At 56.8% G+C, this 27,700-nt stretch overlaps 1 protein-coding gene across 1 annotated transcript in view; it reads left to right on the plus strand.

The window, feature by feature from the left end:
* The first annotated feature begins 1,866 nt into the window (after positions 1–1,866).
* The window catches only part of FGF18 (fibroblast growth factor 18), a 34,743-nt gene continuing 8,909 nt past the window's right edge, over positions 1,867–27,700 (plus strand). Inside the window, exons 1-3 of the mRNA XM_052659360.1 lie at positions 1,867–1,898; positions 2,068–2,104; positions 17,145–17,325. Of these exons, the coding sequence (XP_052515320.1) occupies positions 1,867–1,898; positions 2,068–2,104; positions 17,145–17,325 (250 nt within the window). The remainder of the gene's footprint in view (positions 1,899–2,067; positions 2,105–17,144; positions 17,326–27,700) is intronic.

Consider the following 27,700-nt stretch of genomic DNA (forward strand, 5'->3'; position numbering starts at 1 on the left):
CTTGGAGAATCACTTGGACAGAGGAGCTTGGCAGGCTACGGTCCATAGGGTTGCAAAGAGTAGGGCATTACTGACCGATTAAACAAGCACACCTCAGTTTCACTGTCAGTGAAAACCACAGTGAACATAGAAAACCATCAATCATGGCACAACCATGGCACATAATCATGACACAAATTTTTAACCAAATAGTTTGGATTCCTGAATTTTGCTTTCTGAGCTTATTCAGTTGCTTTCCTACTGTGACAGTAGAGCCTGGCTGTCTGGAGCTTCACACAGTGTGAGGCACTTAAGTGTGATAAGAACACCTACATTCTAAGGTTGGTGGGAAGGACAGGAGTGATGCCTCTGAGGAAGCAGAGGAGGTAAGAAGAGATGGTCTCAGAAGGGACCTGGTTAAACGAGTCAAACTGCTTAGTATGCAAAGAACAGCAAATCTCAGCCTAGAGACCAGAAGAGGGCCTGGAGTGGTCGCTGACCAGAGTCCTGCTGGCTCCTCCCGGGCCTGTATAGCCTGCCCGGGCTGGGCTGCAGTGAAGCCCTGGGGACGCTAGGTGGCAGCCGTGCGTTTCCAAAGGTGGCTCGCCCCTCAGAGAGCCCAGCTGGGAACCAACCCCGGAGCCCTGGAAGGAGGTGGGTGGGGGGCGTAAGAGAAACCCTCAATGCCCCCTCCTTTTCAACGGCAGGGAGGGAGATTAGAAGGGGGTTCACTCAGGGTGGCCAGGCTTCCCAGAGGGATCTGGACACGCTACGATCCTCTGTGGACTCACAGGGTGGGTAAAAGCGACCCCCCTGACGCGGAGCCGCCCCGAGGGTTGGGCCTGACCCGCCCTCGCCCTGCTCCCCACTCAGGCGCTGGTGGGTGTGAGTGCGAGGACGAATGTGGGTGAGGAAGGACATTCTGCACCTAACTGCGTTCTGGGGGACCGCAGCCGGCCCAGTTTGGGCATCCTTTGCGCCGTGGCGCTGGTCATTGCGCCCAGGCGCAGAATTTCGACGGCTCCCAGCGCTCATCAGCTCCAGCCTCGCGGGCTCTGCCCCTTCGGAGCTGCCGGTCCCGTCGCCGGGAGTCTGAGCGCCTCCCTCCAAGCCCGAGCGCCAGGAGAAGAGGAGGCGGCAGTGGAGAGGCCGCGGCAGGCCGGCGAGGCGGCAGGGCCGCCTTTGATGTGGGCGCGGCGCACCCAGGCGAGCTGAGCGCCCGTCCGGCCGCGCCCCGAGGGGGGAGCCCCCGGGCCCCGCATCCTCATTGTGCCGGCTCGGGCCCGGGCCCGCCCCCGGCCCCCCGCCCCCTCGCCGCCCGCGCGTAGAAAACGCCCCGGCCGCCGCCAGTGGTGGGAGGCGGCGATGCGCACGGCCGGAGAGACGCGGAGGAGGAGACATGAGCCGGCAGGCGCCCAGACGGAGCGGCCGTGACGCGTTCGTGCTGCCGCCGCGCGCCCCGGCCCCGGAGCGCTGACCCCTGGCCCCGCCTGGAGAGCGCGCCCCAGCTTCCAGACCTTCCGCGCATGCTGCCCCCGGAGTGAGCCGGGCAGCCAGCCTCCCGCGGACGCCCGGACGGCCGGCCGGCCGGCAGGGAGCCAGGTTCCTCGCACCGGCGGGTGCCTCCTGCCCAGCGGCGGCCGCCTCGCAGCCCCCGCGCCAGCCCGGAGGGCGCAGCGCTCGGGAGGAGCCGCGCGGGGCGCTGATGCCGCAGGGCGCGCCGCGGAGCGCCCCGGAGCAGCAGGGTCTGCAGCAGCAGCCGGCGAGGAGGGAGCAGCAGCAGCGGCGGCGGCGGCGGCGGCGGCGGCGGGGGCGCCCGGTCCCGGCCGCGCGAAGGGGACATGTGCAGGCTGGGCTAGGAGCCGCCGCCTGCCCCCCCGCCCAGCGATGTATTCAGCGCCCTCCGCCTGCACTTGCCTGTAAGCGCCCGCGCTCGGGGCTGCCCACCCTGCCCGGACGTCTGTCCGTGTGCCTGTGGCTCTGCCCGCTCCGCCGTTCTTTCGACTTTGCGGCTGCGTCTGTCTGTCTGTGCGCGCGTTTCCCTCCCTCCAGTCCCAGTGACCTCGTCTCCCTCTCTCTCCCCCGCAGGTGTTTACACTTCCTGCTGCTGTGCTTCCAGGTACAGGTACGTGGGCTCCTGACTCCGACCTTCCCTCTGCACCCACCTGCCCCTGCCTCCCGGTACGCGTCGGGCCCCTTCCCCCGGGCCGCGCCCCTTCCCTGGGCCCCACCCCTCCTGGGCGTGGAACGGTGCACCTGTTCCCGGGCGCCAAAGGGCGGCTCCGCGTGCGCCCAGCGCGGGCGGGGAACCGGCCAAGGGCAAGGGGCTCTGTTGCTGGACTCAGGCCGGCGCGGCCCCAGTCCGCTTCGGCTGGGAGCAGACCCTTGGAGCGGAGGGCTCAGTCGCCACAATGTGCCGGGCTCCGAGCCCCTCGGCCCCGGCGAGGAGTTAGGACGGAGGGATTTTCTCTGCCAACCGTCTCTTCACCATCTCCGCTCGCTCTTCCAAACAAAAAGGCTCCTTTCAACCGAGTAGATTCCGAGTCCAGGGAGAAAGCTTCAGTTGTAAATTACTCTGTGGTTTCAGAGGCGTTTGCAGCATTGAGAGAGATGTGGAGCTAGGAGGGGAGACGGGAGAGAGGGCGCAGAGCGGAGCACCTAAGCAGAGGGACCCTTGCCTGCGAGGCAACGGGCCGCGCTTCGCACACCCTGGCCCAAGGTGGTGCAGCCCTCGGCTGCTTCCTCGCCTCACTCCCCGCTCGCTCACTCTCCTGAATCAGAAGAGGGCTTGGCGCTCAGCCTGGAAAGCACTTGCTAAAATCTGATCTGTTACTTCAGCAGCTTTCAGACTCGGGAAGGTCTTGGCACGCAGACAGTTGGAACGCTGGTGCTTCCAAAGCCGTGGAAATGAAGGAAGAGGGTTGAGGGGGGGCGGTGCGGGGGGGCGGGAGGGAAAGAGAAGAGGGACTGAGGGAGCCGACTTCAGCGCCGATTAGAACCAGACCAGGCTGCCTCAGCTTGGGGTGGGGGGTGCGCGGAGGAAAAGGGACTAGGAAGTGCCAGCTGCCCTAGCCCCCCGCCCCCCCCCTCCCGCCCACCTGAGCTCTGCGGGAGGGACCCTCGGAGGAGCTGGCCTGGGGCCAGCTGTCTGCCCCTGTCCCCTCTGGCCTGAAGGCAGGTGTCCTCCTAGGGCTAGAGAGTATGCTTAGGCCATGGTTTTCTGGATTCTTGAGGTGCCCAGGGGGAGCCCGAGCAGGGAAAACGGTGGTTCTCCCAGGTGTGGGTGTTTTGTGCCGTTGGCACAGCGGTCTCTAGCAGAGGGTGGTCTCTAGCAGAGGGTGGTCTCTAGCAGAGGGTGGTCTCTAGCAGAGGGTGGTGGTGGAGCGGCAGTGGCTGTGGTGGAGGGTCTGCTTGTCTCCCCTCCCACTCCCAGGAGGGAATTGTTACCATCAAGATGGACTTTGAGCTGCGGGCAGGAAGCATGGATGGACAGACTGATGGGTTCTTTCCTTCTGTTGGCCAGGCTGGGGTCCCTGGTGACTCTTTGAATCAATACAACTGGAGTCAGTAACTTAAGACTGGCTGTTTGCCAAGCAGATGTGACCCTATGTGGTGGCGGGGGCGGGGTGGGGAATGGCTGGTGTCAGAGAGAGAGGCCAGTGCCTGGCATGGCCTGCCTGGTTTGCAGCTGAGTCCCCAGGCAGAGGGCAAGCCCCAGGGTCACTGCAGGGAACTGCTTGTTGGACTTGGGTGAGAGCTCTTCCTCAGTGGCCTGAGCCTGGGAGCGGGGACAATGAAATGGGCGTGAAGTAGAGAGAAATGGTTTCAGACTTTGTTGCCCAAGCCTCCCGTTGTCCGCTGCCTCTTGGTCCTTGAAGCGGGGTCCAGGAGGGGATGTTCTGTGGTCTTTGTGTTTGCTGGGAGAGTGTAAGGGAGGGAAGCTGGACTCTGCATCCCGCCTTCACGTCCTGGCTAGAGCCAGAGCCAGCCTTTGGGGGGAAGAAGCTGGGGTGGCCCGTCTGGGTTAAGTCTTCAAGCAGGTGAGGGAGCCTTCCTCCTCTCCCCTCCCCTCACTGCCCCACCTCTCCCCTTTGCAGTCTTTTCCTTTCTAAACTGCCTTAGGTCTGACTAATGTTTTTAACTCATGGTCCTTGTACCCTTGGGATGTCTAAAGATGGGATTATGGGGAAGGGGTTTGAAACAGTGTTCAAAATGGTGCCCAAGTATGCAGTGTCTGTGAGAGTGTTCTCAGCTCCCCATGGATTTTGGAAAGCACCCATGATGGCTGAAAGGTAAAGCAACACTACCCTAGGGAGTTACAGACAAGGTTGGCAGGTGCAAATCCTCCTTTATGCTCTAGGGCCAAGAGGAGTGGTCTTAGAGGTGAAGATGAGGGGTGGGTCACCCACAGGAGTCTGCAGGAGTCTGGAGTCTGCTCCCTACTGCAGTGTTGGGCCACCACCAAGAGAGCAGCTATTTCCTGGACAGTGGGCATTTGGAGGGTGGTTGTGAGAGTACCCTTGGTGAGCAGGACCCAGCGAGGCCCCCTGCATGGTGGGAAGGCTCAGGACTCTGCCATCCTGTGGACGGTCCTGAACCCCAGTTCCATCTTTCCCTATACGTGGACCTTTGTGAGACTTGGTTTTATAGTGGGGGGCCCTGAGGATGAGATGGCATATGAAGGTGTTGAAGAGGTTTTGCGGATTCTCATCACCCAGGAGGGCACGAGGCTCTGTCAGAAACTCTATATACCTAACATCCTTCCCTCCCGGCCCTAGAGTTTTGGAGAACTGGTCCAGTCCTAGCAATGGAGTTTCTGGGCTCCTGCCTCTTCCCATCGATTAGCCACCAAGCCCCAACTGGGCCCCCTGCCCCCAGCCACATTTCCTTGAGCACAGTCAATGCCAGACACTGCCCCCACCCCGCGATGTGGTGAGCCCCACCCGCCCCCACCGGTAACCCCCAGGAGCTAGAAGCTGGGAATTTAATAAAATCCTTTCTCCACACGACTTGGGACACCGTGGATAGCTCAAATCGGAAGAATTTTAAAAATTTCCAAGGGGAGCAAGCGGCGTGACCAGTAAATTGCTTTTCTGCACTTGGCTGAGCGCTGACAATGACACCGGGCTGGGCCTTTCACGCAGCTCTGCTGGCACCTGCCTGACATTGTTCCTGCCGCCGGGCTCCACCAGGTCCTGGCCTTCCCCAGACAGGCTGTGAGGCCGGAGGGCCCCCCCCCCCCCCCGGTCCCGCCTCCCACAGCGCTGCTTCCTCCCTCGCCACGCTTGTTCAAGTCTGGAAGTGTCCTTCCAGGCCTTGTCGTGACCACCCCTACACCTGGCCTCCTCAGTGCGGTTTAGAAGCTTTCTTCCAGTTCACTAGGGTGGGGAAGCCAGAGACAGAGTCCTCTGGGACTTCAAAAGAATGGAAAGCAGTCCTGTTGGGTTGCACTTTTAATTTCTCAAGAAGCAGCCTCATGCATCTGTTCGTCTGACCAGTCAGGTGTCCCTTCCTCACATGTTGGCCGCAAGCCTGGTTCTTGCTGGCCCTGGAGCAAGGCCAGTTGCTTCCTGGCCTCATGGAGCCCCTGGTCTAGAGAGGGAGTGTGCCAGATTCACAGGAGCTCCTTCAGCGCCTTCCTTTCCAGGATGTGAAGTGCTGAGAGGCAGTGAGTGGCCTCCTGGCTGACAGAGGGGGAAACCAAGGCGGGGGAGAAATGACCCGCCTTTATTGAGCAAGTTTTGCTTGTAAGAATTTCCAAGTGGCTCTTGCATCAGGAAGTTTGTTTCGTTCTTGCTACCTCATGGCAAGGGAGACTGAAGGAGGTGAGGATGATATTCCCATCTCCCAGATGGAGAAACTGAGGCCCAGAGTAGGAAAGCAGTTTGTTCAAGGCCACGGCTACGCTTCAACTCTCTGAAATCAGGATCTCATATTCTTTCCAGCACACCAGGCAGACTTTTCGAGAAATACTGAAAGCATACTGATGGGGACACTGAGTCTCCAGAGACATGCTAGGGGTCCTGAAGGAGAGATCTGGTGATCTGGTTAAATCTCCATGATAGGATCCCTGTAGCTGGGATCAGAGCTGGTGGGGACCTGGGGGCTGTCTGTGGTTGAGGGCATCTGATCTGGTGTCTTCAGGCCCTGTTCGTCCTGGGATGTTCTGGTCTAAAAGGGTTTCCAAGCTGGAGGTGGGAGTTTTGTAGGGGGCACAGGGCTGGTGGGTTCAGCCCTCTCCCCACATGGAAGGGGAGAGGGGCACCCTGTCAGCCTTCCTGCAGCCCAGGAGTGTCACCTGCTCTGAGGCAAGGAGGTGGATTTTTAAAATTTCCTGTGGTTGGCACGGCCAGGGTCCAGCAAGCTCTGGGTAGCATGTCAGGGCCACAGCGTTGCCTCTTCCCTGCCCTGGAGACTACGAGGGCACGGTGGGCCCCCACAAGGAGGTGGGTGGGGACAGGGAGGAGACTTTCCACCCTCAGCTGGTCCTGATCAGAGACGTTCTTGGCATGGGAAAGCAGGGTGTCGGGCTGACACCCTCACCGGGAGCGCCCGCCAGGTGCTGCGGGCTCGTTACGTGAAGGACGGTTTCTCACAGCACCTAGGCTGTGCCTCACAGGCAGCCTGAGATTCGGAATTCTCAGATGAAGGGAGTGAGGCTCAGGGGCAAGAAGTCATCTGCCCTCGGTTGCATGGCAGGAGAGTGAGGCAGAGTGCGATTCACCTCTAGCTTAGCCACTCTAGGACCCAGGCTTGTGAAACAGCACTTCAGAGGCTCCAAGTCTGCCAGGTTCAGAGAGTCACTCTGCCTTGTCTTTGCTGTGTGATCTTGGGCAAGTTACTTAACCTCTCTGGGTTTTGCGTGGATAGAATGGGAAGGAAACAACCAGTAAAACAGTTGCTCCTCCCTAAGGATGTGGAGCAGGGGGTAGTGCAGAGCCCAGGGCTCTGAAATCTTACCTGCATTTCAAGACTTTGCTCTGGGAGGACTCCCTCCACTGCCCTGTGAGTGGCATAAGCTCCACTTGCCCACGTCATTCTACCTCCTGGCGACTGGGGCGAAGGAAGGGGTTGATTGTTTTCTTTCTGAGGGCAGGAGTTGTCTGATGGATATCTGTGTGCTCCCTATCTTGTGCTGGGTTGCGCTTGCCCCTCTCTCACAGGAACCCGTGGCCAACCACTTAGGGGAGGGTAATGCCACGGGCCTTGCCAGTGAGGCTGAGGAGAGCCACCGGGCCTCAGGCAGGGCCAGGGCCTGCTGTTGGCTCCTTAGGTCTGAGCATTGGGATTTGTTTGGAAACACTGAAGGGTAAGCGGGCCCTCAGGCTTTAGGTAGACTTGCTGATTGTGGCTGGGAGGTGACTGGCTTTTGTTTGCTCTGACATCCAAATGGCATAAGGCCTCAAGTCCATTTAAAATACTGCTTTGCTGAGGATGGGGCCAAAGAAAAGCTCCCCATGGGCCACAGAGCGGAAACGTGCTGAGGATGCTTGGTTTGGAGTCCTGGCTCCGTCCCTGGCTCGCTGGGTGGCCTCCCTCACTGTGCCTCAGTTTATCCACCTGGGTGTCAGTGAAGTGAGCAAGGCAGCTTCTGTGAAGCTTGAATGTGTGGGCCTTGACATAGGAGAAATCTTGGTTTGAATCCTATCTGTGCTGCTGAGCAGCTGTTTGGCAAATTTCTTAGCCTTCCACCCTTGGCACTCAGTTTTCCCCATCTGTGTAATGGAGCCGTGGAAGGTACCTGCTTCGTAAGGGCTGTGGTGAGGAGGACTAACTGGGACGGTGGGCACAGAGCAGCTAGCACCGTGGCCACACTCAGTAAATAACTGCGTCATTGCAGTTGTTCGATGGATTATACGCTCTGTGTGTGCTGACATGCTGCACAGTGCTGGAGAAAGCCAGAAGGACCTGCTCCTTGCATCGGTACTATCAGGCCCCTCCTGTCTGAGCACGGATCTTGGGTTTAGGTCTGAATTTTACCCTCCGTGCATCGCTTGCAGGCTGGGTGCCCTTGGGAAAGCTCTTTAACCTCTCTGAGCCTCTTATCTCCTCATCAGTTGAGAAATAGGAACAGTAATACCACTCCTTGGGGACAGTCACTAAAGCCATATCATGAACCTGATATGCAGGAGGCATTCAATTATGGTGCTTCTCATCAGCAATCATGGCTGACCTGGACTGGGTTTTGAGCAGGATGCAGAAGATATCTGAGGCTTCGGCATTTCTCCTGAATGTGCTGTGAAGAGATGGCAGGTGCTTTGGGCAGAGTGGCTTTTTACCACTCTCCCCATCCCACCTCTGCCTCAGAACCCCTTCGCACTTTCTCACTGTTCTATGACCCAGTGCATTCTCTGCTGGGGCTCACAGGGATGAATAGGAGCTCAGGCTCTGGATTCAACCTACCTGGGTCATACCCCGCCTCGGCCACCTGGAAGCTGCATGATTGAGGGAATTCTGGCTCCTCTGTGGCTCAGCTTTAATAAGAGCACCAAGGTGGGACCCCCCTTGGGGTTGCTGTCAGGGTGCATTGTGGTCCCCTGGGGGAAGCTCCTGCTGCAGCACCCGGCTGGTTACCAGCGCTCAGTGACTACGAGCCGCTGTGACGCGTTTGACTCTGGTGTGCCCCGAGTCCTGCCTGTCCGCCAGCCCCGGTTCCTGAAGTCAGAGGAGGCCTGGCACAGCCGACCGTGCGGCTCCAATGTCAGGTCAGCGAGTAGAGGGCTGTGGGGAGCAGCTTCCCTGAGGGCCGGGCACCTGGATTGAACCCCCTCAACCCTGTACCAGCTAGGGGCCACAGGGTATTCAGGACCTGTCCCAACACTCAGGGACTTGAGCGAAATCTGTGCAGAGGGTGTTCTGATGAAGGGCCTTGAAAATAGACTCAGGGTAAAGGGATGATCTGGCCAGGGAAGGTGTTCCATTTGAGTCTTGTAAAAAGAACACCTGGGTAGAGTCGGAGCCTGCCTCTGTGTGTGTGTGTGTGTGTGTGTGTGTGTATGCATGCGTGTGCACACAGAAAAGCCTTTGCAGGCACATGGAGCATTTCTGCAACGAGCAGGGAACAGCCTGCTGTGCTCAGGGGACTCCACACTGGTTGGAGTGGCTGGTGCGTCAAGTTCAGGATTGGGGGTGATGTAAAAGGCCATGATGGGCCTTGAATGCCAGAATAAAGGGCTTATTTATTACCTCTTTAACATGCAGGACCATTCTCCCCACCCAAGGGCTTCCAGGAAAAGGGACTGAAAGGAATGAGAAAGGGAGGAAAGAAGGGAGCGTGGGTCTGTAGGAGTCCTGCCCCCTCCCACAAGCTGGCTCCAGGGTTGACTGGCTGCAGCGCCCATATTGACGATCTGTACAGAGAGGCTGATGTATGGGGAGGAGGCACCCCGGTCAGCGCCTTGGGTGGCAGCACCCCCTCCCGTGGTGATGCTCAGCCCTGCCAATCAATACATTGACAACCCCGGGAGCTTAATGGACAGGCTGGGGGTGGGGAAGTACCCTTTGGAGGGTCACTCTGTCCTGACTGGGATGGATTTGGTGAGTGTGACGGCAGAGAGGGGAGGAGCCCGGAGCTGCAGGGTGGGTGGGGCCTGGGTCTGAGTGAGCCAAGCTCAGATTCAGGGGTGGCCCGGCCTTTCTCCTCCCCTTCCTGTCCAAGGGTGGCTGCTTGGGGAACCTGACGGGCTCTGGAGCCGGAGACAGGCCCTGGTCTTGGCGCATCCAAGTTCGTCCACCTTGGGCAGATCCCTCGGCCTCTCTGCGTCTCCCTGCATCATGGGGGTGGTGATCGCATTAACCTGCTCAGGTCCTGCGAGCAGTGAGGAAGCAGGGCCTGTGAAGTGCTTAGCTCAGGCCCTGGCCCTCAGCACGTGCCCACTAGGTGGGTGCCAGCATGAGTTTCGCTCTCAAGGACAATAATAATCCACAGAGCTCTATGACTGGCATCAGATCCTGGGCAGGAGGCCAGGCTTGCTCTCGAGGAAGAGTTTGGGAGCTGCCTTTCAGCTTGGAGAGGGTGCTGACTCTACCAGGGACCACTCCTGGAAGGGAGTGCAGGTCTTGGGGTTGAATCCAGAATTTGGAGAAGCTCTGAAAGGCCTCAGCACAGCTGGCCCGATGCTGCTCCTAGAGCAGGAGGCAGGCAGTGGTGGAATGTGGCCGGAAGTCTGGGGACTGCCTCTCCTGGGACCGGGGAGACCCTCCCTTTCTGGGCAGGCTGCCTGGAGACAGGGGCACGGGTTTTGTGAGGCCTCAAGAATGGGGACCTGGGCGGGAGGGGGCAGTCTGAGCCCATCCTCCTCTCTTAGGTAGGATGGGGAGCTCAAGGCCTTCAGTCCTTTCATGTTTAATCCTCCACCTCAGTCCCTGCCCCACTGGCTTGTGGCCAGAGTCAACTGCTTTCCTGAATGGGGGAGAGGTGGGTGACAGGGAGAAGGGAAAAGCAGAGAGAAGCAGGCCAGGCTGAAGAGGAGGGGAGTGTGCGTCCTAAGCTGAGCTGGATCCAAATCTTGATCCTTTTCTGCACCAATTCTGTGCAATGTAACCTATCTGAGCCTCAGTTTCCTAATCTGGGAAATGAGGATAATGATCATACTGACTCATAGGGCTGCTCTGAGGACAACATGAGATAATTTACTTTAAGTTGTTCTTAGCACAGAGGACATGCTCCATAAGTTGTGGCTGTTTAGACAAAAGAAAAAGAAAAAAGGTACCTAATGATTATGAATGGTTTTCTGAGATAAATAATTGTAAGCAATCTCATTCTGCTGATGAGAAAACTGAGGGTTAGAGAAGTCGAATAAGTTGGTGATTTGTGATGGAGCCAGGTCACACTTGAGGTCAGCGAGTGTCAGTTACCTTGTTGAACGCGTATGATGTGGGTGTCTAGATGTCAGGTGTGTATATAGGAGATGTGGCCGATGGTGGGAGGTGGGCCCAGGAAAAAACAGGAAATTCCTGCAAACATGCCTTCAGAGTCATGAGGGATTGGGGAGATGGAAACCTGGAAGCTGGCCCTGGCGTGGGGGGCTCACCCCAGCATCTTTTCACACACGTTAGTTTCCCTCCAAGGTGCCTAAGGGAGGAGGCTTGGAAGGTGGGTGGGGGCTCGATGGTAAAGGACTATGTGTGGGTGTTGTGCTATGGATGGGGGCAGCCAGATGGATTCTGGAATAGGGGAGCCCCCCCGCTGTGAGACTGCAGGCAGAGATAGCAAGCTCTGTTCCACCAAGCACCACCATGTTCATGCTATGTTGTGGGGCACAGCCGGCGGGGAGGGGGGGGGAGACAATTGAACCCCTTGGGCCACCTCTGCCCCTTGCGATTCCTGGGTCTGGGCATGAATATTCCCATCAGAGCCCAAGCCCTCAGGTGAGGGAGGCGGCCCCAGGAGGCAATCGTGGTCTCGGTCAGGCTTCAGGGGGACCCCCACTGCAGGCTCCCCTGTTGTGGGAAAAGCTGCCTTGACCCAAAAGGCAGGTATGTGGTGGGCGGGAGAAGGAGAGCCTCTTATAAGGCACTGATCTCTGCCCCAGGAGACACCCTGCCTGTCCATCCCTGCTCACCTCATGAGAGCTGCGGCCTTTTGATTCCTGTCACACTGCAGCCTTTCAGCACCTCTGGTGGTTATGCACCTGGACAGCTGTTAGCCGGGTAGAGAGCAGCTCTGGCTGCTCTAGGAAGGCCTGGAAGACGGGCCCCCCTTGGGCGGTGAGGCCAAGCAGCAGTAAAGGGAGGGAAAGGACCTTCCCGAGCGGTGCTGCTCTGCCTGAGCTCCGTAGGCAGACCCGGAGAGGTGGACCGGTGCTGGGCCTTCCTCCACAGGAGGCTGAAGAAGTGTGACGAGGTACCGTGTCTTGAGGTCTTCTTAGCAGAAAGCCTGGAACAGGGGAGCGCTTAGCAACTGATGGCTTTAAAAACCCTCTCTTGTTACTCAGCTCATCTGGTTAGTAAGTGGTGGGCTGATTTTGGCTGCCCCTCATCCTAGCCGCAGTTGTATGGCAAACATTTGCCAGGTGCAAAGGTGGAGATTCAGGGGTACACCTGGTAAACTGGACTCTGGGGACAATGAGCAATGCGTTACAGTAGTGCCCACAGGCTATAACCCAACCTGAGGCCAGTGGAGAGGAAACAGGCACCTTCCAGAGGAGGTACCTGGGGCAGGGGCCAGACAGGCAGAGGGGACTGGGCGCCTTTTTTTTTTTTTAACTTTTTATTTTGTCTTGTAGACCCAGGTGGTGCAGCAGTAGAGAATCTGCCCGCAATGCAGGAGACACGGGATTGATCCCTGGGTCGGGAAGAGCCTCTGGAAAAGGAAATGGCAATCCCCTCTAGTATTCTTGCCTGGAGAATCCCATGGACAGAAGAGCCTGGCGGGCTACAGTCCATGGGGTCGTGAAAGAGTCGGACATGACTGAGCACACATGCGAGGCTTTATCCGGGACTTTTGTGTTGTGTTGGAGTGTATCTGATTGACAGTGCTGTGATAGTTTCAGGTGGACAGCAAAGGGACTCAGCCATGGAGGATCCAGCCCGTGCAAAGACCTGCAGCCCCCAGAGGCCCGGCCCAGGAAGCCCAGGGCGCTCCCCACCTTTCCAAATGGACGGACTCTGTCTCCATGTCGGAGGCCACCCGGTGACCTCCCTCGGGATTGACCTGGCCCCAGAGTGCGGTTCAGATGGTGGGAGCTGGGCAAGATAGATTGTCCCCACACCCTGGGAATGGCCCCGCATAGCCTTGCTGACCCTGGGTCACCCGGCTGCCTCTGCCCAGTGGGCCAGGAGGAAAATCGTTAATGGGAGGCTGCTTCCGGGCGGGACAGCGCCCCTCAGGGACCCGGGGTGAGGAGATTGGTTTGACCTCTGGTCAATAAGGTCTCCTGTGAGCAGGAGGAGATCTGGAGAAGAGGGGAGGAGGCCTGGCCCTGGGGGGGTGGACAGGGCCGGCCCACCTTGTAACGTCATTCCACAGGCCCCTCAGGTGTGGGCCTCGGGGGCACGCAAGCTCTGTCCTCCCTGAGCACCAGGGTGTCACAGGAGGTGGGTCCCAGGTATGAGAACTGGCTCTGAATGGGCTGGCCACTGAAGGTCGTGCAAGTGAAACGTGTGCACGCTTGGTGTGCCGGTGAACAGACCCTGCGCCCCTGGGCCGTGCGGTTCGGAGCAACCAGCTCACGTTTTCTGAGCCTTGGTTTCCACATGTGCTAAATGGGGTGACAAGCATTCCCATGTCCTAGGGCTGGAGGGACGATCAAAAGCACTGACCTCTTCCCAGACTGTCATCTGAGCAGCTCGAGTGCCTTGTCCCTAAGGACGTGAGAGTATGACCTGCTTGTGTCATGGGGAGGCTTCTGTTTGCAGGGTTTCACCAAGAGCCTCTTAAAAGCATCCCTGGCATCCTCTCAGTAGTTTTTATTCCAATATCTATTTCCTGGGCTATGCTGGGTCTTAGTTGTGGCACAGGTGATCTCTGGTCTTCATTGCAGCATATGACACCTTTAGTTACGGCTTGTGGGGCCTAGTTCTGACCAGGGATCAAAGTCAGGCCTCCTGTATTGGGAGCATGAGTCTCAGCCACTAGACCACCACGAAGGCCCCACTCAGTAATTATCTATGCCTGCTGAGCACTTGACTCTGTACCAGGCAACTGTTCTAAGATTGTGTGTATGATATTCATAGCAGCCCACGAGGTGGGTATCGTTGTCACCTCTCAGTAACTTGCCTGGGGACCCTCAGCTCAGGAGTGGCTAGCCGTGGGTTTTGAACCTGGGTCTTGCTCCTGATGGCACTGGTGGGGCAGGCGGGGCCCAGTGAGGGGGTGCTGAAAGCAGCGCTCTGGGGACTGTACAACTTGGGGCTACCTCTGCCAAGGCCTGCTCTGTGACCGTGTTGGTCCAGCTTCAGAGCCTCAGTTTCCTCACGTGTCATGTGGGACAGTGTTTCCACCATGAGGATGATAGTGAAGGTTAAATGGCGTGGTCCAGCTGAAGTGCCTATGAGGCTCAGGCTGGGGTGGGAGGACGCGTACAGGTCCGCCAGGGCACAGAGACCTTGGCTTGGGCATAAGCAAGTAAGTGTGTTAGTCACTCAGTCGTGTCTGACTCTTTGCGACCCCATGGACTGTAGCCCACAAAACTCCTCTGTCCATGGATTCTCCAGGCAAGAATACTGGAGTGGGTAGCCATTGCCTTCTGCAGGGGAATCTTCCTGACTCAGGGATTGAACCCAGGTCTCCTGCATTGCAGACAATTTCTCTACCATCTGAGACACCTGGGAAGCCTGGGCATGGGGTGTAGAAAGAAAGAAAACACAGTTCCTGCCCCAAGGAGCTCCACAGCTGAGGGGTGAGACATGCTCACACAGTCCTGATTCCAAGAGCTCTTCCATGGGCTGAATGGGGTCCTGCTCACATAGAAATGGGATCCTGAAAGCCTAGCATGCCTAGAACAAACCTGGGATGCTGTCTGGACTTGAAGAATTACTTAGCTTTCTGGTTAAATGGGCTGGGACAAGCGTACAATTATCAGGGCACATGGAAATCCAGAGGTGCTAGGGGTGAAAAAAAAACCCTGCCTGCCAATGCAGATGTAAGAGAACGTGAGTTTGATCCCTGGGTTGGGAAAACTCCCTGGAGAAGGGCATGGCAGCCCATTCCAGCATTCCTGCCGGGAGAATCCCATGGACAGGGGAGCCTGATGGGCTACAGTTCATAGGGTCACAGAGTCGGACAGGACTGAAGTGACTTAGCACGTATGCAGGGAAACCTCATTCAGTGTCACACGGGATGACAGGAGCCCGGGTCTTTTCAGTGTTGACTTGTTCATTCATTCATTCATTTGACAAGTGTTTGAGTTTCTACTATGCTGAGTGCTGGGGATATGGTAGCAGACAAGTCAGGGAGACAGACAAAAACCAGATAAGTAAATGTTATGTCAGGTTGATGAATACTAGAAAGAAAAACAAAGTGTGGTAGAGAGATGAAGAGCGACAAAAGGGGGGCTGCCCCAGAGAAGCAGTCACGGAAGTCCTGTCTCAGGATGGACATTTCAGCAGAGACTCCAATGAATTAGAGGAACCAGAGGGCAAAAGTCTGGGAGAGAGCAGTGAAACAGACGGAAGAGCAAGTGCAAAGGCCCTGAGGCACCTGTTGGGCTTTCTGTGTGGAATGCTCAGAGGCATACTCAGGCAGCCAGTGTACCTGGGGGGAAGAAGTGCTAGGAGATGGAGGTGGAAAAGCGGTCAGGGGCTCATCTTGCAGGACCTTGAGGCCACAATGGGGACCTTTGTAAAAACGTGATGGGAAAGGACTTCCCTGGCAGCCCAGAGGTTAAGGCTTTGCCTTCCAAGGCAGAGGGTGAGGGTTCCATCCCTAGTTAGGGAGCTAAGATCCCCTATGCCTCATAGCCAAAAAAATCAAAACATAAAACGGAAGAAATATTGTAACAAATTCAATGAAAGGCTTTTAAAAAATGGTCCAAAAAAAAAAAAAAAAAAAAAAAGAATCTAAACTTGATGGGAAGCCCTGGAGAGTTGAGGAGAGGATTACACAAGGTGATTGGATTTTGTGGGAGATGGACTTCCAGGCGGGAGAGAGTAGAAGCAGAAAGCTGGTGAGGACGTACACGCACATTGTTCGGGTCTCACCTGGACCATGTTCAGGAAAGGAAGACTGGAGAGATACTGTTGGCTTAGCCAGAGCTGGATTCCTGGAGAGTGTGGTCAGACATGGACTAAACTTCTAGTTGTTGTTTAGTTGCTAAATCATGTCTGACTATTTGCAACCCCATGGACTGTAGCCCACCGGGCTCCTCTGTCCGTAGTATTTCCCAGGCAAGAATTCTGGAGTGGGTTGCCATTTTCTCCTCCAGGGATCTTCCCGACCCAGGGATCGAATCCATGTCTCCTGCACTGGCAGGAGGATTCTTTACCACTGAGCCACCAGGGAAGCCTATAAAAGTGGATGGATTTTTTTATGTGTGTGTGTATGCATAGGATATCTCTGCAAAGTATTAGTTGCTCAGTCATGTCTGACTCTGTGACCCCATGGTCTGTCCATGGAATTCTCCAGGCAAGAATACTGGAGTGGGTTGCCATTCGCTTCTCCTGGGGATCATCCCGACCCAAGGATCAAACCGGGGTCTCCTGCATTGCAGGCAGATTCTTTATCATCTGAGATAACAGAGAAGCCCTAAACTTCTAGGGTACAGGAAATTTGATGGGAGATGCTAAGCAAAAGCTTCTCCACAAGGGGTTAGGGGTGTGGGCAAATGCTTGGTGGGAGGGGCGAGCATAAGGACCATTACAGTATGAAGAGGAGAACCCCTCCAGCATCAGCTCCTAGGGGAGAAGTCACAGTGGGGTGTGGATCATTCATTCCAAGGAAGACACTTGCCAGGTCTCCCTCCTTTCCCACGGAGGACCTAAACAGCAATGATATGCCCCTAATCCCTGTCCCATCTCTGTGATGATTTTGGTACTTTTCTTCCCATTGGCTCACTTTACCCTCACAGCCATCCTGGGTTGCAGTCAGGATGGGGGCTCTGCTCCATTCTTTTACTGGGGAGAAATCTGAGGCAGAACAAACTGTGTTCTCAAGGTCACGTGGGCAACTCTAGTCCTTATTTCTTATTTTAATTTGGGGCTGTGGCAGAAAGAAAGCAAACTTTGTTTGCTGTCAAATAGATGTGTTTTCAAATAGACCTAGACCTGATTCTTAGCTTTGCAGGTTCCTGGCTGGGCCACCTCGGACAACTTGCCTCACTTCTCTGAGCCTCAGTTGCCCCAGCTATGAAATGGTAGATAACAGGGCAATTGAGCTTCCCTGGTGGCTCAGTGGTAAAGAATCTGCCTGCCAATGCAGGAGACACAGGTTTGATTCCCTGGGTCAGGAAGATCCCCTGGAGAAGGAAATGGCAACCCACTCAGTATTCCTGCCTGGGAAATCCCACGGACAGAGGAGCCTGATGGGCTATAGTCCTTGGGGTTGCAAAGAGTCAGCCACGACGGAGCGACGGGGCAACGACAAGCAGGGCAGTTACGAGCATGTGCTGGTGCTTACCCCAGAGCTGGCATCCCAGAGGCCCTGGCTCTCTGCTGTGAACGTGGCTCCTGCACGCAGGGTGTCTGGGCTTCCAGGGTGGCTCACTGTCACCCCTTTCCCTGCCCAGGTGCTGGCGGCCGAGGAGAACGTGGACTTCCGCATCCACGTGGAGAACCAGACGCGGGCTCGGGACGATGTGAGCCGTAAGCAGCTGCGGCTGTACCAGCTCTACAGCCGGACCAGCGGGAAGCACATCCAGGTCCTGGGCCGCAGGATCAGTGCCCGCGGCGAGGACGGGGACAAGTATGGTAGGTGTCGGCCCCTTCCTGCCCCACTGTGTGCATCTTCCTGGTCGCCGAGACCTCCGGTTCAAATCCCAGCTCGCCCAGGTCCTGGCTGCGTGGTTTTGCACCCAGTGCTGAGTCTTTCTGGGCCTCAGTTTCCTCATCTGTGGAATGGGGGTACAGAAGCTCATCCCTGAGAGCCTTGCTGGGAGTAGTAACTGAAGACCTGAGTAAAGCCTACTCTTGCTGGTCAATGCCCCATAGATATTAGCTGTTGTGCGTAATCGTGGCTTGCCTGGGGCTGGGGTCTAACAGGTTGCTGCTGCTCCCCAGGCGTCGTTTCACCTGTCCACGGTTCAGATGCTTGGGTGGGAGCCTCTGGGGAATGTTTTTTGGAGGTTTGTGGTAGCGGTGGAAATTGGCCTGGTGCGAGCGTGTGTGTGCGTATGTGTGTGAGAGTATACGTATTTGCATGGAGAGGCATGTGCATGTGTGCTCTGTGGGCTGAAGTTTGCTCTCTTATGAAACACGGGTGCTCACACCACCTGGGGCTGCCCTTGACCTGCCTTTGACCCTGGAACGACCCAGCTCCCCTGAGGTGTTCAGAAGCCGTCACCTGCCCCAGGCTGCCTCTGCAGGAGGCCGGAAGGAGTGCCGTACCCGACTCCCTTGGGTCCACAGGCCCCTAGCCTGCAGAGATCCTCAGCCATGAGGGAGGCACCCAAGACTCCTCCCGCCCAGCCCCTGAGTGAGTGCCGACCGCGCCCTCACCGCTTCCTACCTTCCCGGGCCTGGGTTCTGGAAGGTGTCCCAGGTCCCAGCCACGGGCCCGGGGGCTGTGGGCAGCCGTGCCTGCCAGCCTGGGCCGTTCTGAGACGAAGCTCTGCCTGCCTGCCGGTCCCTGCCCATTGCAGTCAAGACGTGACAACAAGACAAACGAATCCTTGGATCTCTTTATCTTGGACGCCATTTATTCTCCCTGTGCCCCGGGGCAGGCCTGACCTCGTGGTGGGCCCGAGTGTGGCAGCTGCGCTGTCACTGGGGGCTGGGACGGCCGGCCAGGCTGGGCCGGGCTGGGCTCCGGCTCCTCCAGGCCAGCTGCCCCCTGCCTCTCCTGCCCCAGCACGCTGCTGCCTCGTCTCCCTCCTCCCTCTTCCCCCTGCTCCCTTTCTCGGTCTGGCTGCTCCTCCTTTCATCTGGCATCCCTGTCTCTTGAGTCCACCCCCCTCCTCCTGGTTGCTCCTGTCCATCACTCTGCCTCCCCAACCCCTCCATCTCAGGCTCTCTCCCTGCTTCCCTCCCTCTGACCAGGGTCCTCACCCTCCTCCCCACCTCTCCCAGGCCCTCTGCTGGCCGCCTCTCTGCGGCCTCAGCTCTCTGCTTTCCCCCTTTGTGGACGCCTGGCTGTGCTGGGCAGACCCAGGTGCTGGTTTTCCCTGGGATCTGCCGTCCAGTTGCTGCCAGGGAAGGGGCAGCTGGCTGGCTGGGGCAGGAGGGAGGTGCCCTCCCGGGGAGTCCCCGGAGTTCTCTCTGGCCCCTCCAGGCTGGGAGAGTACAGGGGGGTCAGACTCTGGTCTGAGCCATCTGTCCAGGCTCTGAGATCGGGGTCCGGAGCTCGGGAGGGAGAGGAGGTAGGCAATGGCCGGCCCCTCTCTCCAGAAGCCACTTGCCCTCTTGTTTCCTCCGCCTGAACCCGAGGCTCAGCGGTCTCTCCCGTGTGGCCTGAGCATCTCTGGGGCTCAGCGGTCTCCCTTCTGTGCATTGCAAGGGACGGACTCGCCTCGCCTCTTAAACATCCGTGTGCACCCGAGTCGCTGAGAGGTTTTGTTGAGAGGCTCGTGCTGATGGGGAGGGTCTGGCCTGAACTCTGGGTGTCTGACAAGTAGCCTGGAGGTGTTGGGGGAACCACACCTGGCATATACAGGGACTTGCCCATCCTGGCTTCTCCTCCAGCTCCACAAAGTCTGGATTTAATGATTCTCTGTCAAGGAACATGTTTATCACTCCTCCAGTCTCCCAGCACCCAGGGCAGCAAGGGGCCTTGCTGGCTGCTGAGACTGCTCCATTTAGATGCCGCATTAGTAACGCAGATGAGGGGCTGGGACCCCATCTGTGAGCCCTGCGAGAGGAAGTGAGACAATGGAGCCAATTGAGGCTTCCAATCTAGATAATCAATACAAATATTATTGGGAGGGTGATTTATGTGGCCAAGTCAAGCAGGAGGATGGGACTGCATTAGCCTGTCCTGCCTGTGGGGGAGGGGTAGCCAGTGGTCCTCAGTCAGGCCAGGCGGCCCAGGATGTCACAGAACCTGCTCTCTCCTTCTCAGGGCTCCGTCCAGCTGAAAGAATGGTGTCTTCTGAGACTTGCATTCATACACAGTTAGAATACAGTCTGGCAATTCCAGCAAACACCAATTATAAACAGTCCCTATAAATGCCTGGAATCTGGGATCCCTGCAGACCCTCGGAATCTCAGATTGGAGTCTCTGAAACACTCAGAATCTCAGATTCGATGGCATCCTGAGGCGCTAGACCCCTTAGGCAGGTGCAAGAGGCTGGCCTCCCTTTGCGTGGATGCCTGCCCCAGAGCTCTTAGGCTTTACCACAGTGAGCAGTCTTTGGTGAAATCCTCACAGATGAGCCGGGCTTCTACACCAGGCTGTTCTGCAGGAGGTCTCCTCATGGCTCCCTGAAACTCTCCCAGAGCACCGGGGGCCCCAGGCATGGCTGTTCCAGGAACGCGGGGCTTTCATAGCTTTGGGTTCCTCTCTGGAGGGAGAAGTCTGTGGGCTGGGGGCTAGCGGCATAGGTAGTGTGGTGGACGCCTGGCCGGCCAGAAACTGGGCAAGCGCCGTCCTGCCCACCTGGGGTTATTGCGTCAGTCTCTCCCCTTCCTGCCTTTGGTCCTGGTCCCCTCGGTCTGGCCAGTAGTCAGGAGACAGGACACCTGGGTTCTAGTGGCAGCTCTGTCACTGAGCAGCCTCCAGTGCCCGGGGCAAGCATGTCTGGCTGGCTGTGGGCTGAGTTCCTTCACCGGCCAAGCAAAGATGAGAAGGCCCCGCTGCCTCCGAGGTCGATGCCCTTAAGCTGGAATGTGGAGGCATCAAGGCACACTAGCTGCAGGAAGCAGGACTGCTGGGTGGTGGGACCTGAGACAACAGAGGAGACCCAGGGTCAGCTGAGCCAGCCTGCAGGGAAGGGTTAGGAGCTCCAGCATTGGTTATGGTGGTGTAGGAGCCACTCTGGTTTTATAAGGCTTGTGGTTGTCTACTTTCATTTGATAAAGGCGGCTTTTCCACCTGATTAAGACAAAACACCCCAAACGCCCAAGTTTTCTTTTTTAAAATTTGTTTTTAATTGGAGGTTCATTGCTTTACAACAGTGTGTTGGTATCTGCCATATATCACCACGAATCAGCTGTAGGCTTTGCAGGAGGCCAGACCCCAGGACGGACAGTACCCAGAGCAGCCCTGAGAAGGCCTCTGGAGGCCCTGTGAAAGCCAGGGAGGTGGTCTTCTGAGAGGGTGAGCATGGGGACTCTGGCATTGGAGGGAACTGGAATCTCAGCGCCAGTACTTAGGAGCTGGAGGCCTTAGGTGGGAGTTAGCCTTTCTGAGCCCATTTATTCTTTTGTAAAATGGGGTCGTTGAAACAAAAGGGTATCTTCTGCTCAAAGATGTTATGATTATTTAAGCCAGAATACTCAGCGCTGTTGTACGGGGGCAGGGGGATGCTGTTGCGGGCTGGGGTGAAGGCTCGCCTCCGGGGAACTGGTTCGTGGAGCTTCCAGAAGGGGTGCTGCCTCTCTCCCGTCAGTGGGCCCTGGCACGTCTGCTGCAGATAGAAGAGGGCCCTGCAGCGCGGTTCCAAGCAGCCCCGGGGGCTGGCAACGCACTGCTGGCCGTCTCAGGCCAGGGGCGGAAGCGTATTTGGACCCTTCTGTTGGGTGCGGTCTGGTCTCTCGGTTCACACCTGGGTCGCTCCCTCCCTCGGGGGGCAGTACAGCCGTGAGTGAGACTACCTGGTCTTAGCCTTCAATGAGCTCGCAGGGCCAAAGCCCCTGCTCCTTCCTAGGGGCTGACTCTAAGAGTCTGGGCCTCTTGCTCTCTATGTCCCTTGGGCCCTTCCGGTGCCCTCCCTGCATTGCAGGGTGGCGGAGGACAGGGCACGGAGCTAGTATGCCGTGGACTGGCTCCAGCTTGGCATGGACCAGTGGTGCCAGCTGCGTCACCGCTGCCCAGGGTCACGGGGAGTCAGCCTGCTCAGCATGGGCTTTGCCCCACTGGGCAGCCTTCCTGAGTTCCCCTACTCCCCTCCAAGAATGTGAGCTCCTTGAAAGCAGTGACCTTTCTTCCTGTCCCCGTGTCTACTACGTGGCCTGGCAGAAACCAGGCCCCCTTCAAAGGTTCCTGGATGAGTGACTGAAATAATTACAGGACAGCACAGAGCCCAGTTAGGGGCTGACATGCGTGACTCACCTGGGAGAGCATGTGGGGTCTTGCAGGGCTTTTTCTGAGTGGGTGATGGAAGTGGGCGGGGGCCCTCTGGTCCCTGTTACCCTCCTCCTGGTGCCTGCTACAGGGCTGGGCTTGAGCGAGGAGCCAGGTCCTTTGGGCTGGCTGGTGTGGGCAAGGCAGCAGGACCCCCTTCTCTCTGAGTCTGACACCTCATAGTCCATTCTCCTTACTTCCAAAACGTGAGCCTCGGTCACTCAGTCAAAGGTGGTCATGTCGTTTAGGATGAAATCCACACCCTCAGCAGGAAGGCCTGACCTGGCTCCTCCCTGACCACAGGCCCCATCACCCCAGTCCTTGCTGGCTCCGCTCCAGCCCCAGCTTCCTGCTGCCCCTCGCTTGTGCCACGAGTGTCTGCAGTTCAGGGCCTTTGCTGGGCCCTCCGCCTGGGGCTGCCCTTCTTCCAGATGTCCCCGTGGCGTTTGCTCCCTCACTTCATTCATTCGGTCGCCGCCTTATCGGAGGATTCCTGTCTGTGTCCTCGCGTGCGTGTGTTTCTCTCCCCAGCACTTACTGCTGCGTGTGCAGTTATCCGCTCTCCGTGTCGACTGCTCCAGTGCACACTCTGAGGCCAGGCGGCTTCTGTCTACTGTCCCCACTGTATCCCCTTGCACAATGAAGCTGTTAGTCGCTCCATTTTGTCAGATTCTTTGCAACCCCGTGGACTGTAGCCCGCCAGGCTCCTCTGTCCATGGGATTCTCCAGGCAAGAATACTGGAGTGGGTTGCCGTTTCCTTCTCCAGGGGACCTTCCTGACCCAGGAATGGAAGCCACGTCTCCCGCATTGCAGGCGGATTCTTTACCACAGAGCCACCTGGGAAGCATCCACCTTGCACACAGCCAGCTGCAAACCAGTGTGCAATACATGTTTGAGCCTGTGAGTGCATGGGTGACCCGTGAGCATCCAGGAGTGTGGATGAGACCACTCCTCTGGGGCAAGCGCCCGGCACAGAGTAGGTACTTGGGGAATCGGTGCTCCCTCCATTCTCCCGTCCTGTCCTCCCTTCCAGCCAGCCTGCATCTTGCAGCCGGGATACCCCGAGCAACAGAGCCAGCTTTTCCGAGAGATGTTCCCAGCTGGAAGGAGCATTAATATATCCGTCTAATACCCCTGCCCTCTGAGCTTGTGTCCCACGACTTCTGTCCTCAGTGAGGAGTGGCCACCCACACCTTGGTGACTCTGCAGCTCAACCGGTCACATGAAAGCTGCAGCTAGGATTAAATATAGCTCCTGATCGATCCTATTGATTCTCTCCCTCTTCCTTTCTGGCAAACCCACATGGCCTGTGAGCCTCCTTGGGTGACTTCACGAGAAGGGGAGCCACGGGCACCTTTGGAGAAAAGCCGTAACGTGTGTGTGTGTGTGTGTGTGTGTGTGTGTGTGTGTGTGTGTGAATAGCGATGCTGAAACCTCTCCAGAGAGGAATCCTTCCTCTCGCCCCGCTTCTTCCCCTTCCCCTCGATCTGGTTCAGAGGGGAGGAAGGGGGTACTGGTTCAGTGTGACCTCCCAGCGCCTTCTGTGGCAAGGATGTTTCCTCGCTGGAGGGTGATTCCTGGACAGGGGCCCGCGGCACCTGCCCTGGCACTGCAGCAGCCAGCCGGCGGCGGGTCACCCTGTGCAGGCCCGGGGGCGCTGCTCTGCCCAGCCTCTCTTCGGCTCCCGGCTCCCTGCTTGCTTTCTCGGGCCTTGGAGGTTTGACTCTGAAACTTGTGGGAGAGGGGGGAAGGAAACCAAGTCTCCTGCTCGGTTTTCTCCAGTCCCATTTTTCTGGGTCTCCTGTGCCCCTCTGTGTATGTCTCTCTGGATCTCTGCTGTCTTTCCCTGCTGTTGCCAACCCTTCCAACCAAAAGGCTTCCAAGAGAGGTCCTGGATCGGCTGCAGGGAAGCCCAGCTGGGAAATCCCACTGGAATCAGTCAATCCATCCACCCACCAAAGTCACTTCTCATCTCTGCCATCGCCAGGCTGCCTGGTGTCTGTCCTGCTCTGCCTGAGTCAGACTAGCTCTGGAGTTACTCTGTGTGTGTTCAAATCCTGGTCCTACTGAGTGACTTTGGCAAGTAACCTCTGGAGCGCTGCTCAGAGCCTCAGTTTCTTCATCAGTAAAATGGGCGTGATAGTTCCTACCTCATAAGGTTGTTGAGAGGATCTAATGAGACTTTCCATATGCAGACTCTAAGCACAGCGCCTGATGGATGGTAAATGCTCAAATAAGTATAAGCTTTTTAAAACCATCATTGTTACTCCATGCATTTCAACAAAACTGGGAGAAAGAGACAGCTTATTATTATTATTTTTTTAATCGAAAGGGCTTTCTCTCCAGTTTCCTCCACTTTCTCTTTTTCCTTTTCTGCTTTCCTGTCTGGATGCTGGAGAAGGGATTGGGCTCTTCAAGCTCCTGGCCTGTATGGGCAGGTGCTGGGCTCCTGCTCTGAGCCGAGACTGGCTCTGTGCCCTGCCCTGCGGGAGAGATCCCTCACTCGCTCGGCTCCTGGTGCATACAGCCTCTCCTGGTCAGAATGAGGTCAGAAGCCATTTGCTGCCTCTCTGGCTGTGGTTTGAACCCAGACTTGGGTGCTCCTATGGGCCATCTCCCAGAATCAGCTAGAAGCTGTCTTCCTCAGGGTGACTGCTGGTACCCTTCCCTGCCTCGAGGTCATTTGGAAATGGAGCTGGGGAGGGATGGGCCCTAACTTTTGGCTCTTTGGGCATCTTGACCCACAGACTTCTGCCCCAAGAAGGTGAAGTCAAAGGCAGAGACCTTCCTTGTTCATTCACTAACTTCCCCAGGAAAGGGACTGGCATGGAGGAAAAGTTTGACCTAAGGGGGAGACAGGCTAAGACCCAGACTTCTAGGTTAGCCTGCCTGGGTTTTAACTCCACCATTGTGTGACCTTGGGGCTCCATTTTCTCACCTGTAAAATGGGGTAATAAAAAAAAAATCATTCTAATCTCCTGGGATTGTCATAAGGATTGAGATAATGTGTATAGGTAATGTGTATAATGTGTGTAGAACGGTGACCAAGATATGACAGGCTCCAAATAAATGTACGTTACTGATGCTACCCAGAGGAGCAGTACTGAAAGGAAATCATCTAATCCTGGCCCAGAGAGGGACAGGACGTTCTCCCTTCGTCAGAATATCTGATAGTAACTCTGAGGCTGGGGGTGGGTGAGTGGGGGAGCTCAGAGTTCTAGTGAGGGGCAGGAGTGACGCTGGTGGGGAGCAGAGTTGCCAGAGGCATTGATCGTGGGATCAGACATTGAATTTGAACTTCTACTCTGCTTTTACCAGCTGTATGCCCTTGAGCAAGTCCCTTCACCTCCCTGAATCTTGTTTGCTTTAACTTTTAAATGGCGTTATGCATACTTGGGGCTTCTCTGGGGCCCAGATGGTAAAGAATCTGCCTGCACTGCACGGGACCTGAGATGTCGCCACCCTCCCAGTCCAGCTCCTGCCATCCCCTGCTCCATTCTCCTCCGAGCGCTCCTCCAAGAGGTCTCCTCTTATTTGCTACCTTTTCTGGGTCTGTCTCTGTCCACCAGAAGGTAAGCTCCATGAGGGCAGGCCCTTACCTGTCTCATCCACCACTGTGGTTTCCAGCACCTAGCCCACACTTGGCTTACGGTAAATGACCAATAAGTAAACTTTAGTAAGTATATAAAGGGCTTGACGAGGTAAGTATGAATAGCGTTAGTCGCTCAGTCACGTCTGGCTTTTTGTGAGCCCATGGACTCCTCTCTGAGGAGGTGACATCTGAGTTGAGATGTCCGTCTAGGAGGTGCGGAGCTGCTGTGGGAAACTCTGGGCAAAGCGATCGCCAGGCGGAGGAAGAGTGTGAAGGCCCTGAGGCGGGAGTGCGCTGGGTGAGTCAGAGCAGGAAAAGCAAGGAGGCTTGTGTGGCTGGAGGGCTGTGAGTGAGGGTGGGAGATGGGGGCGGACGGCAGTCCCCTTGAAGAGTCTGGATTGTTAGCGAGGTGGCACGGTGGTGAAGAGTCCGCCTGGCAGTGCAAGAGACACAGGTTTGACCCCTGAGTCGGGAGAATCCCCTGGAGGAGGAAATGGCAATCCACTCTAGTATTCTTGCCTGGAAAATCCCATGGAGAGAGGAGCCTGGTGGGCTGCAGTCCCTGGGGCTGCAAAGAGCAACTGAGCATGCGCGCATGGAGGTCCATAGGGGACTTTAGCAGGGGAGAGGCACAGTTCATGGTACATTTTGTAAGGATCCCCTGGGTGATCTGTAGAGGAGAGACTGCTGGGGGCAAGCGTTGCAGAGAGTGGAGGAGGGGATGCCAGGGTGGTGAGCGGCAAGATGATATCATTGATGCCTCCTGCCTGGCCTGGGACAGACCTGAGAATCAAACCGAGTGGAGATGAGGTTTCTGGCTCCTGAGAGGTGTGTCTTGGGGGCTTAGGTCTTGGGTCATGAGACGGGGAAGCGTGATGCTGAGGACCAGGCAGGCTCTGGGGCAAACCTGGTCTGGGTGGGTGGAGTCTCTCTTTCTCTTTTTCTGAGAACTGCTGCTGCTATTACTCCCCAAAGACTTTACATAATCTTGGCCCGGCTCCCTCCTCATTATGTCATGTGCTGAGTAGAGTCTAGGTCACTCCGTGGCTTGCTGCGGTTGGGGAAGAACAGACTTCTGGCTCCCCAGGGCGCAGCGGCTGGTGCAGACTGTCCCCTTGCTGGGGTGGGGGCTGCTGGGCTGGTGGGGGTGGGGTGCCACCCAGCCTCAGCCCCAGGCCTCTGGACGGCTCAGGCACAGCCCAGGGCTTCCTCAGACGGGCTGTGGCTAATGAGAGGCGGGGGCTGTGTTTTGAGCCAAGTCTCCCTGGAGCTGGGGGCCCTCCTCTGGGACCCAGGCCCCAACAGGAAGAGAGCCAGCCAGACTGGATGTCAGCCTGCCCCCACACCCCTAACCTGGGAAGGGTTGCTTCTCTGAACCTCAGTTTCCTACACTGTAAAAGGGGGATGAAGGTACCTAACCTCCCGGGGATGTGTGACTTTGGCAGGCTCACAGGGGAGTCGGATCCGGTGTGCAGTAGGAGCTGTTCTGAAGACGGGCCCAGGCTGGTGCTGGGAGAGGACAGACAGAGTTGTCTTCCTCTCAGACGTGCTTGGGGCTGCCTGGCCTCAGGCCTGTGGCCTCACCCGCTTTTTATGATTTCCCATCCCTACCCCTTTCCAATCCCAGAGACAATCAGAACAGTCAGGCCCCAATCCCATTGCATAGGTAAGGAAACTAGGGGCTCAGATAGGGTGTGTGGCTTACTCCAGGTTACCCCTCCAGGATGGCAAGGCTCTGTAAATCCCCGCCTAAGGCATTTTCTGATGCACTCACAGTGTGGAGTACCCGAGACCCTGGAGGATGCTGAGAAAGTTCAGGACAGAAGGCTTGCCTTGGGGAAGCAAGTTTTGCTTCCCCTCTGCCCTTTTATACATACCAGATTTCTTTTCCACTACTTTTTTTTTTTTTTGTAAATGGGTTTATTTTGCAGTTATCGGGAAACTTAAGGAACAGTTACTGAGTTTCTCCTACCCAGCCTCTGAGAACAGCATCATTTTATATGACCCTCACATTGGCTGTTAACAGATGAGGGATGATCACCCCCATTTTACAGATGAAGAAACTGAGGCCCAGGGTCATATACTGGCAAGTGGAGCTAGGGAGTCATATCCATACATGTGCATTTCAAAGCTCTCACCTTTCCCCTTACACATGCTGCCTTTGTCAGAAGCTCCTGTAGGTTGGGGACTCTCCTGACCCCTAACAACCCTCATCTCATGTGGGGCCTGAGTTTGTGAGGAGATGCTGAAAGCAAGTCTCAGAAGTGCTGTGATGTTTGACCCTTGGTTCTCAGGGACTAAGCCAACAAGAGAG

The sequence above is a fragment of the Budorcas taxicolor genome, chromosome 20, assembly GCF_023091745.1.
Source record: "Budorcas taxicolor isolate Tak-1 chromosome 20, Takin1.1, whole genome shotgun sequence".
In the NCBI taxonomy this organism is placed as follows: domain Eukaryota; kingdom Metazoa; phylum Chordata; class Mammalia; order Artiodactyla; family Bovidae; genus Budorcas; species Budorcas taxicolor.